Raw genomic sequence first — 15766 nt, 5'->3', positions numbered from 1 at the left:
GCTTAACAAGGTCTTAGAAAATCAGGGTGACATGGCAAAGGTTAGTTATAGGGATATTCTGGCCTCTGAATCACAGTAGGAAAATTCAGAGGAAATGTCTGCTGAATCCAGAAGGCTTACAAGAAGCCAAATCACTAGATTAACAATGGCATGTGTAATCACGTGTAAAAGAAGTAGAGGATGACATTTCTTCAACATTAATCCCTCTTGGAACACAACTAAAATGCATGGAAAACAGCTGCCTTTACAAAAAAGAATAAGTATTCTCCTTCACAGGCGAGATTTCAGGATGAAATTTGAATTAAGAATAGAAGGGTAGAAGACAGGCACTATCAACAGGTTCCCACATTTGGAAATAATGTAATAAAAAAGATAAAATAAAATATCTATTTAAATATGCACACATTCTGTCTAGCTAGGCTCTATCTTTTTGCTCTTTTCTCTGTAATATTTCCTACGTGTATGTATAAAATATCTAAGTGCATCTCCACATTAATTTATATATATGTATATCTATGTGTGCACACAAAGAGAGGTCAGTTTTTAGTCTGGTACAGTTTAGACACACTTTTAAAATATAGAAAGTTTTATATACTTTATACTTTTGTACTTTATTTTTCACTGACATGGTGATCCCTGAGAAATGACAATGCACAGAAGATCCTCAAAGAATCCTTAATACAAGATCCATCCAATATCAGTGTACTAAATTCAGTATTTCAGTTCTGAAACAAATTCTACTACTAGATTTTTACATTTTGAGATACTTTTTCCAAAGCAGGCCTGATTAAATAAATAAGAATACTTGAAAAGTAACTTACAGTAAGTGACAGAAATTGACTACTGACTGTAGATGTAAACTCTCCCTTTTGGAACATAAAACTTTAGTCAGATGAAAAATACTTCTTAATTTAAAAATAAAAAAATATCAAATATCAGAAGACAATTTTACTAAGCTTTGGAAGAAATATTTTGGTAATATCTTCATTATCAATTTAACTTTAGATATAATTACAATGCTTGCTATAAAAAATTACAAAAGAAAACGGCTTTAGATATGAATGATTTTTCCCCCCTACAATTCTAGGATATTAAAATAACAGTTCTCAAAAATAAGGGAATAACAGCAATGCCAACTGTATGTTGATGGTTCCCTCTCTACAAAGTGTAGAAGATGCATTCACAATTAGTGCAGAATTTCCTGGTTAGCCTGTTTCTCACATTGGGATAGTATTCTGCTACTGATCACTTGTGACATTTAGTACTATTTAATGGGACACTCTTATCAAGACAGAAAATTGCCATATGGTATTAAGACCCACAAAACAAATAACCATCACTGTGACATCACCCAATAATTTCAAAGAAACAATGAAAATTGATGAAGCTTAATTGTTTCCTGTTTCTTCTATCATCTATAATCTACATAATTTTCATCTTTATCAATGACCCGAGATACCACATAAACTGTTCAAATGAAAAAGTTCCCAAATTTATAGTGACAGTAGGAAATATAACACTGGAGGGATGGAAAAATACAAGATTACAAAGCTCCCAAGAGCAATCCTTTAATGAAGGTTTTAAACTAACATGAGCCCATTAAATAATGTCACATTTAATGAGTACTTAAATAATGTCATTAATAATGGAGTAATTGGAACTTTTTACACAAATAAAATCTATTTAGTCCTGTCATCATTTCGGGCAATACAAGGTACTGAATAGTGTCTTATTCTTAGTTGTCATTACTTCCTAAACATAAATAAGCCAGAAATAACGAGTGAGAACAGCTTTTACAGAAACTGCTGCCTAACCACTTAACTTTCTTTCTGTAAGAAAAAAACACATTTGTGTACCTCTGATTAGATTAGGTGGTCATATAAAATTACTATTGTGCTTTTCTTGTCTTGGAAATTACTGCAATTTGGCCAACTGACTCAAGCAGGATGGCATTATATGGAATTTCACAGCAATTATAAACCCAAAGACAAAATCTACCCAAAGACAAAATCTCTAATGAGCGTTTAGCACATCTAATATCTTTCTCATATGACCTAAATAGTTTATCATATGTAGTTTCAAATAGTTTGGTAACAATTAACAAAGTCTAGCATTGATCTTCTAACTCTTTTAAAAAAGTCATAATTAGGACACCATGACGACACTTAGATAAATATAAAAATATCAAGCCAACCAAAATAAATTTTTCTTTGTTTTGTTCAGTCAAGGGAAAGGAATTTCTTTTTTGTTTTCAAATATATGCATTTTTGAAAGCAATTCAAACCAATGCTTTTGAAAGAAATTCTAAATTCTACATATTTCTACATTGTTATCTCTCAAGAAATTAAATGATAATTTAATGACAAAAACCTGGACAGCTAAAGAAATGTATTAACTCCACTATCCAATCTAGTAACTTTCTTTTAGTCTAGTAACTAACTTTTTACAACAGAAGTTTCTTATATGTAATTTGAGTCTTGATGTTTTATCCTGTAATTTATCATATAATATTTAAATTACTGATCCAAGATACTTATACCATCTTTAGATGCCTAGAACAAAACTATCTATTTCTTCTTATAACATTTTACAAGCTACCCTAATTTCCCATTAATTCTGAATTTACACGAAAAGAAAAATGAAATATTTGTTATTGTTAGACAACTTTGTGACTACTGCTCATTTCTGTTTGTATGCTTTAGCACTCCAAAAGCTGATTGGGTTCTGCTTTGTTTTGATACCAGCAGGATGAAGACACCATTAAACAGAACTGGACAAGTTCCCTTTAGAAGTTAAATGAACTGTGGCAAACATAATCTCACTGTAGATAAGGACAAGGAATAGCTTCCCTCACAAAACTACTCAAAGCAGGAGTCTAACTCGACTGCTCTCATGGTGAGGAAGACTCTCTCCCTGCAGGAAGGGAGGACAGTGAGGGTGAGGTTAGGGTCACAGAACTGAAGACAGCTTTTGTGGAGCCCTTACAACTAGAACAGTTGCTGAAAAGCTGAAGCTTCTGACACATGCTCATGCAGCTCCATCTCTGTCCAATCAAAACACCCAGAAAAGACAGAGCTTATGCCAACACGGTTAATGTGCAATTTTGTTAGTATAATACTCAGAGGATATAGACTAAATTTGTGCTCTATTATGGTAAAATTAATTTTGTCCTCGATTCACATTTTATTAATTAGTAACCATGCTGAAAACTCTTTGTAGCTGTTTATAGCAAAGATCTGCATAAAGATATGTTGTCTTCATTCCCTGTGAGCAATTATTGACAAATAATTTGAATATAAGGGTGGCTCTACGGACTTCAGCAGCACATAGCCGGTATAAATTGGCTGTCACATACAAAGCTTCAATTCTCCTGTACACAGTTGGATTTACCAGAAGTCTTTTCAGATGTTATTCTTGATCCTACTACTAACTTCAACACAATAAATAAAGCTTTTGATAATTTCTTCAAACTTTTTTGGTTTTTAATTATTTTTAATGAACAAGAGGAGTATTTTTGCTGTACCACACTGCATTGTTTTTCATCAGTTTTCCATGTAAAATAAAGGAAATATTCTGATCATAATAGGCTCAAAAAAGTGTGATAACTGAGTTGTTATAGATAACAATTGTATCTTCATTTCACATGAAGTGGGATTTCATTTGCAGGACAAATGAAATTAAAACCTCTGACATTAAACCTCTTGATCCATATTCTAAAACAAAGTTAAATTTGAGAGGAAAAAGTGATCCATGTGATAGAGAAACAGACTGGATAATTAAATGGAGGTAGAGATTAGGCTTCTAAAGGATTCTGTGAGATATATACAGTTGTCTTGCCTTAGTCAAAGCTGCTTTGCAAGAAGAATCTCTAGCACGACATTTCAGCATTTCAATCTCAGATACACATCCACCCATATAGTTAACCTGGGCATTTTATTAGATTGTGAGAGAAAGTCTGGTTTGATTATTTCACTTGAATTTTTTGAAAACAGCTTGGAAAATAATATAAAAAAGTTAACATAGCTGGTAACTCTAAGTTTTTATATTCCATAAAACTTAAGTTAAAAGCACATACATCTGAAACTGAAGATATCACCAAGAATTATAGCTCATACAATAAAATACCTTCATTATAACCATTGAAATCAACCAAATAAAAGTGTTTACTAAAATTCAGGAGGCAACAATATGATCTGCAGAGCTAAACCATAAGAATTATCTTTAATCACATCTCCAAATGTATTCACTTCAAGTATGATTTTGAAAAACACCTGCTAATTAGAATAATTTTGACTATTTAGAGCATTTAGACCATTGCTTAAATATGATCCATTTCAACTGGAAACCTTTGATTTATAATTTGGAACAATCTGAGTTCAATATCAATAAAAAACTCTCCAAATCCCATTTTGAATTTCAAATCCATACAGAAATACTAGAATTGAAAGAAACAAGCCACTTCCTAGCATATACTTGGCTGATCAGAATGAAATCCAAACTAAACAGCTCTCTCTGTATTCTCTCATTTGAATGGGGAGCACTGAGCAAGGAATTGGACTACAGGATCTTTAGTAGTCCTCTCATACTAATAATTATTTTATTCTGTGCTGTGATTTGGCTATCAATGACCAGCTAATTTCTACCCTGATGCATACCTACTTATTGTGCCAGTCACTGCTATCAGGGCAATCCTGAGATTGTGTTAGAAAGTCCTTTTTTCAACCTGGCTGTCCAAGAAGGAGTCAGAGGCTGAGCTGCTGCTGAGGCAACAGCTGAGGCAACAGCTGTGGCTGAACAACAGCAGAGGCTGTTGTTCTCAAGGTTGTTTATTCATTGTTATCTAGAACATTTTCTGTCTGGCCTGCCACGATCTGTTCAGCAGGTCAGTCCGAAGCACACTGCCCTCCCAAGAGGCCAGTGTTGTCTTTTATACTATAAGCTACGTATTTGATATTTACTATTATGTTCTAATACCTATCACCTATGTTAGACAGTGACTTTCTACTCTAGACCAATCTAAAAGTGCCAACATCACCCAAATCATGGAGGCTAGGAAGAAGAAGGAAAAAGAACAGGGCACGCCCTGATTACTCCATCTTGGAGCCTCAGACCCCCATGTACAAAGTCCCAAACCCCCATCTACAAAACCTTAAAATTTTCCCTTCACCCTGTGATCAGTACTGCTGTGTTATCTAAACCTCTGTGACATTTAATTCTTCATATAAAGTTGATAACTGGTTCCATGAGTCAAACTCAAAGCCACAGGGGTCCTTGGCTGCATGCCAGGGTCTAGGACCCACCCTGGCCAGGCCTCAGATCTTCCAGGAACGTCAGAGAGATGTCCTGGGTTCCGGCAACTTACCAGCTGTATTTGTGCCACTGTCTGTGAATCATAGTTCTCCTGAAGTCACCTCAAATGTTACTAAGCACTGGACTAAAAAAACACAAGAGAAGAAAATTTCACAGACTGATTTGTTTTTAAAATAAACACCAACAAATGCACAGAAAGAGAAGTGGTCTTCTCTTCTTCACAAGAAATGTGGAGTTACAACTTTCATGATTTTATACAGAAATGTGAAAACATGAATAACAAATAAAGACAAGAAAAAAATGTATGACAGTCTTATCATACAGGGGAACTAGCTTCCCATTCCCAAAGTGAATTGAGACTCACTAAGTGCTATGACGACCTATACCAACAACAAAGTCTGAAAGAAAAGCAAGGAAACACAAAACACCAACCCCCAAACCTCTAAGATAACAAATACCAGATTCTTTCTTTGGGGTTACTTAGAAAAAAAACCCTCAGTACCTTGAGGAGAGGAAAGTCAATTCTGAATACAGAGGATATTCTTCTTTAAATTAGTCAAATGATAAAGTAGATTCTGCAGAAAATTTTCTTATTATTAACAGACTTCTAGACTTGCTGAAAAGTCACATTAAGTTTTAGAAATTCTGTATCATCTGAATGTGTAGCAGCTGCTATTAGCCTGATGGGTTGTGACAGACAAAGAGAGGACCATGATCTGTGGAACTGACCACACAGCTAAATGGAGGCTAAAAGCAAATTACAAGAAAAATATTTGAATCTCCAGATTTCCACCTGATGTGCAGGGAAGTCTTGCTGGAAAAGGAATGGGGGGGAAAAAAAATCTTACAGTCTGAGATAAATTTCTAATGTTTCTCATTTATCAGTGACACTTGACTTTCCTGAATAGTTCTGTCTGTCACAGGATGTTACTACACAAAGCTTTGCAAATCTTAGTTAGAAAGCATTGGCCATATTAAAAATTATGTTCAACAATGTGACGCAGGCAATAACTAATTTTGGGAAATGTACCACAACTAATCATCTATCTCATTCCATTTTAGGAAAGCCCACTTAATTAATGAATAAATGGCAGGTCATAATTTACTAGATTATTTAAAGCACACTACTTGGTAGTTGTCAAACAAGAACATATTCTTAAACTCATGAATTTGTTTCTTTCATTTGAAGAAAATAAGGTAAAGTGCTTAGGTGAAAGTGTTGACAAATGGGCATGAAAGAATATTAGAAAGAAGGATATCAATCCTGAGTTTAGATAAGATCCCAACTCCATTTGCTCCAGACAAAAAATGCTGAAAATTAAATTATGAGGAATCTATCCATTTATTTTATTCCATAGAACTTCAATACCATTTGAAAACTGTGCTTATCTCCCCTTAAATAAATGCAGTAAATTCATCTGATGCTTTGAAGGCATATTTGATCTTGGTTGAAAGCTATCTATAATAGCTACAAATCCTTCAATTCTTTACCTGTATAGGAGCTCAAAATTAGGACAGTACAAATGATGTCTTATAAAGCATTTATTTTTATAGTCCGGTGTCCTCTCAGTGTTGGATTAAAGTTGTGTGGTATATCAGATTTGCTAAGCAACAGACCGGCCTAGGATTATTTAGCATGCTAGGAGATCATTGCTACAACTTCCTGTGAGTGATTCTTGCGCAGGATTATGAAATAAACCAAGCAAAACTACAACACTTACATTTTCATCACTGATGGCAAGTGATTACTTCCAAAGCTGGAGTCATATGCTGTGTCTGTATCTCAGTCAACAGCCCCCAATAACTTTGAATATTTTGAAAGGGTAATATGATACAATGTTAAATGGAAAGTTCAGGCAGGAAAGTAATCTACTGGAGCAAATGGGAAAGGGGATTCTTTATACTAACAATTCCTCCAGCCAGTTCTTTTATTCAATTTTCTTTTTAAAATGTCTAGTACACTATAAGCATCAGAAACAGTGATGCTTACACTTATAAAGTAGTAAAGCTGCAAGTTAGGAATCCATATACAATTATGAACTAAGTGGGCAATGTACTACAGAGAAATAAATAAACACATTTATTTGGTTTTTCTTTAAAAAAAATATGGGATCGCGTCCAGCTGAGACTTCTGCTTCAGTTGTGTTTGCAGAAGACTTTGGCCACAGACCATGGAAGGCAGAGTACTAAGAGGAGAGGGAGCTGACCAGGCTACGGTAGGAGGAGTGGAGTCATGGGAATTAGTACTATGCTAATAGAACCATTCCATATTTGGTCAAGTTTCTAGTTCCTGTTCTCAGTTGGCTCAATACCTAGTTCATATAAGGTCATATTCTGAGTTCATGTTCATGATTGGTCCTTTGCCGCTATACCTGGCTGTGTTTGTCCCACCCATGGGTCTTTGGTTCTAGTCTCTGTACTCTGTGGTTTCCATGTTTGTTATTTTCATTATTAAAGTTTTTATTTTTCAGTCTAGACTATTGTTTCCATCCCTTATTTTGCCAGCTCACTCCAGCCAAGCTGAGCAAGGGGATCACAGCGAACCCAAAGCTGTAATAAAAAATATTTCCAGTTTTGTACAGCTATATTAACTAATTAGGCAGTGTAGCAGACGCAGGCCCTGCAAACCTGCCTTGGCATTCGGAAGCCTAAGATAGGCAAAATCCTGAGTCATGATGACTGGACATTAGGAGCCCCTCTCTCCCACTCTTAGACCCTTGCTTATCTCTCTGTAAGGCTATAGGTCACGTTCCTTTAACCCTTACCATTGGACAATTCTCGATCCCCTTTTACCCTATATAAACCCCTGTTTCTGCCCAGCTCATCAGAGTTGCTGTCCCTGAGACCCTTCGCAGAAGAGCTACAAAGAAGACCAATAAAGACATCTTCTTGGAACCTCACACAGTGCTCTCCTCTCTTTTCCCACGTTGGCCAAATGCTGCTCTGCCTGCCTAAGCCTAGCCTAGCAAGCCCAAGAGCTGAAATTCCTAATGAGCTGAAAATCACAAAAGCTGAATATCATTAAAAGACTTGCTAAAGGTGAAGGCTTGGAAGGCGCTGCTTGGAGCTCAGGCAGGCAGCTCTTATCCGGGCTGAGCTATCCGGCTTTAATGCAGCTATCTGGGAACACCCCATAATCCAGCGAGTGGTATTAAAAGGCAGCAACTCTGAAAAGGGAACAACTGCTATATTACACAGTGCTAAATGTTAGCAGGATCCTGTAGAATATTGTAACATTTTGAAGACAACATGTCAGTAGTTCAAGAAGTTAGAAAAAATAAAGTGCTCCTTTTTTCCTTTGATAAACAAACTTGTCTACTGGAATCTGACTTTTATCAAACTCACTAATAACACCTGTGTATCTCAGTATTTCAGACAAAGACTCTTTTGAAGATGCTTTTTTCTGGGATGAAGCTTAATAAGGACACTTGACAATAAGGACACTTGTGGAAGCTGGAGCATGGGGAGATAAATGTGTTTGGGCAGAGAGGAAAACTGGTATGCTGTGTTTTCTCCTCCAAAAGTGAATGGTCTAAATATATATATATATATAAAAAATTAAACCTGAAAGATCTAAAGCTTCAGCAAACATTGTGAAATATACCATTGTGTGAAACCTGCCAGCTGTGTGTGTGGATGAGTGTCACACACTACAACAGGATTTCAGAACAAAAAGCTGTGAACAGCTATCTTCAGAGATGTCTCATCACATTTTATTATTCTGCAATGCATACTTTCTGCATGTCTAAACTAGACTAAGCTTAGTAAAAGTTCATTGGAAATCTGAAGGAAAATCTTCAACCAACAAGAGAATGAGAGTTTGGTGGGACATTCCCAGTGACTTCTGCTTCCAGCCAGAGCTAGCCAAGCTCAAACACAGACTCTGCACTTATTACTGGATTTCTAAGGAGTGACTTCTTATTGGTACTTGTGATAAAAAGATCAGTTTTCCACTTATGCTTCTAAGGAGAAAAGCAGCACTTGCTTCATATATCAGGAATGATCTGTTATTGCAATTAAGAGCAAGTTCACCTTTGGTTATATCCTTTTGCAGTACTGAGCATACAGGCACAGAGCAAAGACGTAATTCAGTCTAAATGCTAAAGGTGTCAAAGCTAGCTTCATTTTAAACCAATACAAAAACACAACCAAAAATGCATTAGAGAGTAACATTTCATAAAGTTAGAGTAAAATAAGTGTGACCTTTTGATCAATAATGTAAAGAATTTTATAACAAAGAAGGTGGCTGAAGAGCTAATGCTTTACTAATCATATGGTGAAAGTCTTCTCATTCAACTTCCTTTTTTGCTTCTATTTCATTCCTTTTTCAGTGAAACCACATTTACACAAGACTTTTAGAAATTGATCTGATGTTAGTAAGATATATTTTAACAATATTTTAACAATCATTTACTATCAAATATATTCTGAAAGCTTTTGTTCTTCAAAGGTGGGAAGCTGAGATGCTGAGACTAAAAACTATCCTGACAAGATAAGTTGCCATCACATCTGATCTCAACCAAAAGTTAGTAATGAGCTGCAGCATATTAATGCCAAATATCAGTCTGCATAAAGTTAAAGGCAAGGTAGAAGTTTATTAAAAAATCTAAAGATTAATATATGGATATCTCTTTAACTCGTCCCATGTCAAGGGTAGGATGCTGTATATCACTGTAAGTCAATGACTTGGCAAACATTCAGATGAGGGTTTAGGAGCACATTAACTACCCATCTACCCAAAACTCTGCTCAAAGGTGAGTGGCTGCAAGGATCTGTGACAACTGAAGAGCACAATTAAACATGAAGATAGATTTTGTTATAGAGCTTTTTATCTCCCATCAAGACCTTTTGAAAATGTTCATGTAACTGTCTCCAATTGTCTGTAAGCACGCTGCTGTATCTTCATCACTTATACTCAAGCACAATTTGCAATATTTTAAAAATACTTCAGAAGTAACAAATAGCAGGAACTATAAGCTAATTTTAATTATGAATTTATATAGAACACAAGTCTTTAGCTGTACTTTTCAGTTATATATTTCTCTATCTGTCTCTCATTTATGTTGTGCTGAGTCATGCACACCTAAGAAAGAGGTGGTGGGAAGACAAAAAAACCTTCTGTAGATTAGGTTTAGAGGACTGATGCACCTTCATGGGATGTATTCATATTGTATGTCTACTTGATTCCTCTCTTCCCACCTTTTTTCTCACTAATATAAGAAGACATCAAAAAGAAATAAAAGGCCACCTATCCCAAAGCAAAGCTTCAGATATTGCAGGTATTGTTTGATAACTTTTTCTCTTCATTTTGGTCTCAAACCCACAAATTATTTACTAACTTTTTTTCAAGGCTGAATTTTCCTGATTTGAATCTGGATGCCATAGAGCACAAGAAGCCTAAAAGCTTGTGTAAAGAGGTGCCACTTAACCTTGTATAACACAGTGAGAACATTTATATGTCCCTTGTTTCCCACCTGCTTCTACACAATGGTGGAAGTCCTGTGCTTGGACTGCCTGGAACATGCAGCTTTATACCACACCATAGACAAGAGCAGTATCTGTCCAAAACTACTGCAGAGCACAATAAAATGCAAGTCTCTGGACACTGCAAGGCCCAGGGATAAATACTGGGAGGACAGGGTGAAAGGGCTAACAATTTTCATCAGAATATCTGTCCTTTGAGTGGAACAGACATTTTGTATCCCTGGGCAAATGAGATCATAGGTGTCTATTTGACTCTATTCTGTTTGTTTATTCACAGAGACAATCTTTAGACTTTGAATTCCTTTGCTTTCTAAGCTACTTCTTGCCAGCTGGTCTAAAATTATTGACTAAGGGAAGATTCCTATCCCACTTCAGCTGTCAAGTAAAACAATGTAGTCAATTATCTTCTGTGCACTTTCTCCCATCTCTGGTCTCTGAGACCCACATAAAATTCTACTGTTCCCAGCAAACGTTTCAACTATAGATGTTAATTTTTAATGATGCACATGCTTTGTGCTTAGTTGATTTCTATCCATTCATCTAACTTTGCCCAAAAAAAGCTTCCTGGTTTCTTTTTTTTTTTTTTTTTTGAAATGTAAACATGGAAATATCAGGTCATGGTTTTAACCTTTTTTCATGGCTGAACACAGTTTGGGGATTTTTTGGCATATGAACATAAGTTATAGGCTTCTGGTTTCTGCCTCTGGCTAACAGACATCCCAAACTCTTTTTTAATAATTTCACTGATTATTCATTGTCATTCCAAGCATTTAAGGTTTTCATTATAATTTTTCAGAATCTAATCAGATTTACATTAGTATTAGCATCTTTCTTTCAAATTAGATTTAAAAAGATTGATATATCTTTAAAATAATAATAAAAAAGACTGTAATCTTATAATCTGTTTGTTTAATTCTTATAAATCTCTATAATGTAATTTTCAAAAGGCACTTTCTATACAAACAGGGAAAAATGACCATGGGAACAAAATCAGATCTACCAGCATGTAAAATTCAACTACAGCCTACTGATTAATCAAAAATTATTTAAGCATTATTAAATTAGGCATTGTTAAAAAGCATTTAATCATAGTTAGCCACAACCATAAGTTAACCATAATCATAAATTGTAAGCTGGTATTTATGAAAATAATATTCAGTTATTTCTAAAAGCAATCAGAACCCCAGTACACTTAAAAGTCAACTTGCCATATGAATCTGGCAATGTCAGGCTCTGGTTTCATGTCTACAAATAATCCAATTAAGTCCTGAAAAGGACTTGTGAATCTACTGTTTATAGAACATTAGTTGCCTTAAAGTTATGAAGTAGGTAATGAGAAACTGTCAAAAATGGGAAAAAAGACCCCTTTAAAACTTTCTTGCATGTGTATGCAAGCAAAGTGATAGTAGTGGAAAAAAGAACAGAAAGTTTCAATGGTTAGCATAATTTTAATTAGCTATAAATGAAAACTATTGAAGTGCTATTGCTCATAAAACTCTATAGATTTTTTCCTCTGAAAGATAAGCTAAATTGAGAATGTTTTGGAAACTTCATATTAATACAGCACAGTTGTTTTCTATAGTATTCTAGTATTTCTAATATAGAAATTCCTGCTGCTGTCCTTCTCTCCATCAAGGCAGGTTTGAGGAAAGCCTTCAGCAGGGAAAAAAACAGCAGAAGATTTGCTGATTAGGAGAAGTAATAGATAACTACTTTTTTATTAAAGCAGAATGAAATAAAATTGGAGAAGGAGTTGAAAAATTACAATGAAGCATGAAATAGAGAGAGGCAGCGGTATAACCTGCTTCACAGTAAGAAACCAAGAACAGAAGTGAATAGACAACCTGGGAATGTTTCTGTCTGTTCTGTTGTGTGTGTGGTCCCCAACTGCTTGTGATGTTGGGGAAAAGCAGAGAATAATAAAAAAGAGCTGGAAGGCATTAGCTGATACAAATCTTATATTCTTATACTTCAAAGTGATAAACGGAACAATTGACTGTTTGTAGTGAGGACAAGGAGGTGTGAGGTAATATAGCAGCATTCCAACATATGTTATAACATTGTGCATATATCTGAGTTCTGGCAAACCCTAGAAGGTAATCTATAAAAACCTAACAGCTTGTGCATAACACTAAATGAGGCTTAACATGAGAAAAATGAACAAGGGTAGTAGAAGTAAAATCCATACAAGTAGCAATATAAAAATATATGGGTACTTCCATAGCATTAGATTATCAGCAAAACACCAAAATCCTGTGTTGGCAGATGAAAACAAATAGCATAAAATTTAAATTGAATATTTCCTATTTATTTCTTACACTCATTTACTTGGCCACAACTACTACTCTCTCTTCTTGGGATATAAGTTTTTCAGCTGCTTCTATATCTCCTCACTCCCTAGACAGAGATCATGCAGATAAACTCTTAGAGCATTTGCAGAGCCTTTTACTTTTGTCTGAGCTTTATCTCTATGTATCTGCAGATGGCATCATTCCATCAAATCTCTTGAAGTGGCAACTCGGCACTTGATAAGACTCACAGGCAAATTGACTCCCTCTGCTGAAAAAAAGTGAAATATTCTGCAATTAGGAGAATTGCAGAATAGAGAATCAATGAGTAGTCTGCTCCCAACCAGAATCTGGGTGATCAAGTAATGATCTGCTGTTATTCTATGGTAGCAGTCCTTCCTCACTGTTTAATTGTGCATAACATTTATCATAATGATTGGGTAGCCCACTTCTCCAGGTAAGGATTTCTTGACTCTTAGATTCTGAGGACCTCATACACCTTATCTAACACCCAAGGACACCTGATATCTATCTATCTATCTATCTATCTATCTATCTATCTATCTATCTATCTATCTATCTATCTATCTATCCATCCTTCCATCCAACTGTCATCTTTAAAATGTCTGCATATATACATGATCAATGTATACAACTTATAAAATCATTGAAATCTTGATATAGATTACTATCTTTTCTACTAAAAATCTCTGATTAGCTTCAACTTTGATTCCTCTTGGATATTGTAGACTCAAAAATAGAAACTTAGAGTAATAGAGATGGGCCCACAAAACTTCATTGATGGTAAAATGTATTGCTTTGCTATAAAAGCATTCAATTTTTGTTAGTCCACTCTGAAATTGTCTTTTATTTAAATCCAATTCCCAAATAGTTCTACTGATAATTAGACTGAAACTGCTTCTGAAAGAAGCTGCATGAACTGTGCTCTGACTTGGTAGGAATTACTGAAATGAGTAATAATTAGTAAATAAGTAAATAAGTCATTTTATAATAACTAGTACGTAATTAATAACCAGTAAGTAATTAAAGAAGTCAGTTTGAAACCTAAGAAAATAGTCCCCAGAGAAAAGGGTTAGATCCTAATTTTTGCAATGGTAGCAAAAAAAAATAGATGAGACTCCAGGAGTCACTGTCTGCTGTACTATACGGGACCATGTTTTCAATAGGACTGGGGAACATACATCGTATCACCTGGTACAGCATGACTGTTATAAAGTAAATAAAATTTATTTACTGTGATACAAATGTTATGCAGGGAACTAGTGAAAGGAGCTTACCCACAAGAACATTTTTAGTGACACACCTTCCCTTTCTGACATACCCAACAAGTGTCTCAGCTAGCTGTGCTTTCCAATACTCCAATAGAAATGAAAGTCTTTTCCACTTTCCATTCTTAGTGACATCTATAGAATCTTTCCTTCTATAAATGAGAAATGTTAGACTTTATTATCCCAAAGATAGGAACTCTGACAACAAGGTTGGAAGAAGACTACATACCACTCATAATTCTTACTGAAATATTTCCCATTGCAAAGTAACAGGACAAAACACATTAGCATGGAGCCAAATTTCTAAAATGGGCACCAATTCTGGATCACTGTATACAGTTCTTTTCTTTTTCCTCTGTGTCCTCTCAAATCTAACAAGTAAGAATTGCTGGTATCTCATCAGCATTATTTGCTGCTGTCAGGTTACAGCAAGGAAATCAAGAGCAAGGAAATTTCAGGCCTAGTTTTCCTCAAAGACAAATTCCTTTACTCTGGGAAACTGGCCTCTAACTTTAAAGTAATGCATAAAAATATTTGTTGCTTCCTATTCCATAGAAGTTTCCTATTTCATATGTGCCAGGAGTTTAATGAAACTCTGAACCTCCCAGCTTCTTCAGAAATAGTCCTTTAACTAGGATTTTCCAGGAGCTGACTAAAAGGCTCAGGCTTACCATAAGGGAAGACTGAATTAAGCTCTGAACTAAAACTTTTCCCTACTGCCAGGAGAGGGGCAGCCGGTCAGTCACTCACTGTCACAAACTGTCTCTGTGGTGGATGGTATAGAGAATCACTCTAGAGACTTCATTTTGGAATGCACTTTGCAAGCTCCCCCTATCCAGGTATATATGTCAATTTCATTTGGGCTTTGATTATGTGTAGGGGAAAATAAGAATTTCCTTATTTTGGAAGAGAGGAGTTGAGATTAAAACAGTACAGCAGAAGCACCATTTCACTGTTTCTGTAAAGCTTTCACTTTCACAGTATGGCAGAAGCTACAGGCTCTATGATCATTTCATTCATTCCTTCATTCCATCATTCATTCATTCATTCATTCATTCATTCATTCATTCATTCATTCATTCATTCATATCCTGCTCCTTCATCATCTCTTGGAGATTCTATCATATCTTTAAAATTTATCTTCTAGCAGAATTGTCCGAATCTGTAAGAGTACAAATAATAAAACAACACTTCTACCAAGAATGAAGTTTATAATTTTTAAATAAATGTTTTAACAATTTTTAAAAAGAAGATGGTATGCAATATTGCTTCTTGAAAAACATAACGGACATGTTGGTATTTCTGCTCAGGTTGAATAACACAATTTTCAAATATTTAAACAGAGTAATATAATTCTTCATCATGCATTTCTATCAAAGTCAGTGCTAGGATCAA

The 15766-nt window shown here is 35.1% G+C and overlaps 1 protein-coding gene across 11 annotated transcripts in view; it reads right to left on the bottom strand.

Annotated features, from left to right (window-relative positions):
- Positions 1–15766, bottom strand: part of ADGRV1 (adhesion G protein-coupled receptor V1) — a 245452-nt gene that overhangs the window by 91078 nt on the left and 138608 nt on the right. The window contains exon 86 of one of the 11 annotated variants that reach the window (XM_038125099.1): positions 5408–5434. The exons of the other annotated variants lie outside the window; for them this stretch is intronic. Coding sequence (XP_037981027.1) covers positions 5423–5434 — 12 coding nt within the window. The 3' untranslated portion in view covers positions 5408–5422. Of the gene's footprint in view, positions 1–5407; positions 5435–15766 lie in introns of those variants that run through there. 11 annotated transcript variants of the gene reach the window in all.

This window comes from Motacilla alba, chromosome Z (genome assembly GCF_015832195.1).
Source record: "Motacilla alba alba isolate MOTALB_02 chromosome Z, Motacilla_alba_V1.0_pri, whole genome shotgun sequence".
NCBI lineage: Eukaryota > Metazoa > Chordata > Aves > Passeriformes > Motacillidae > Motacilla > Motacilla alba.
Note: the sequence above shows the minus strand (reverse complement) of the source record. Positions and strands in the feature narration are given on the sequence as shown.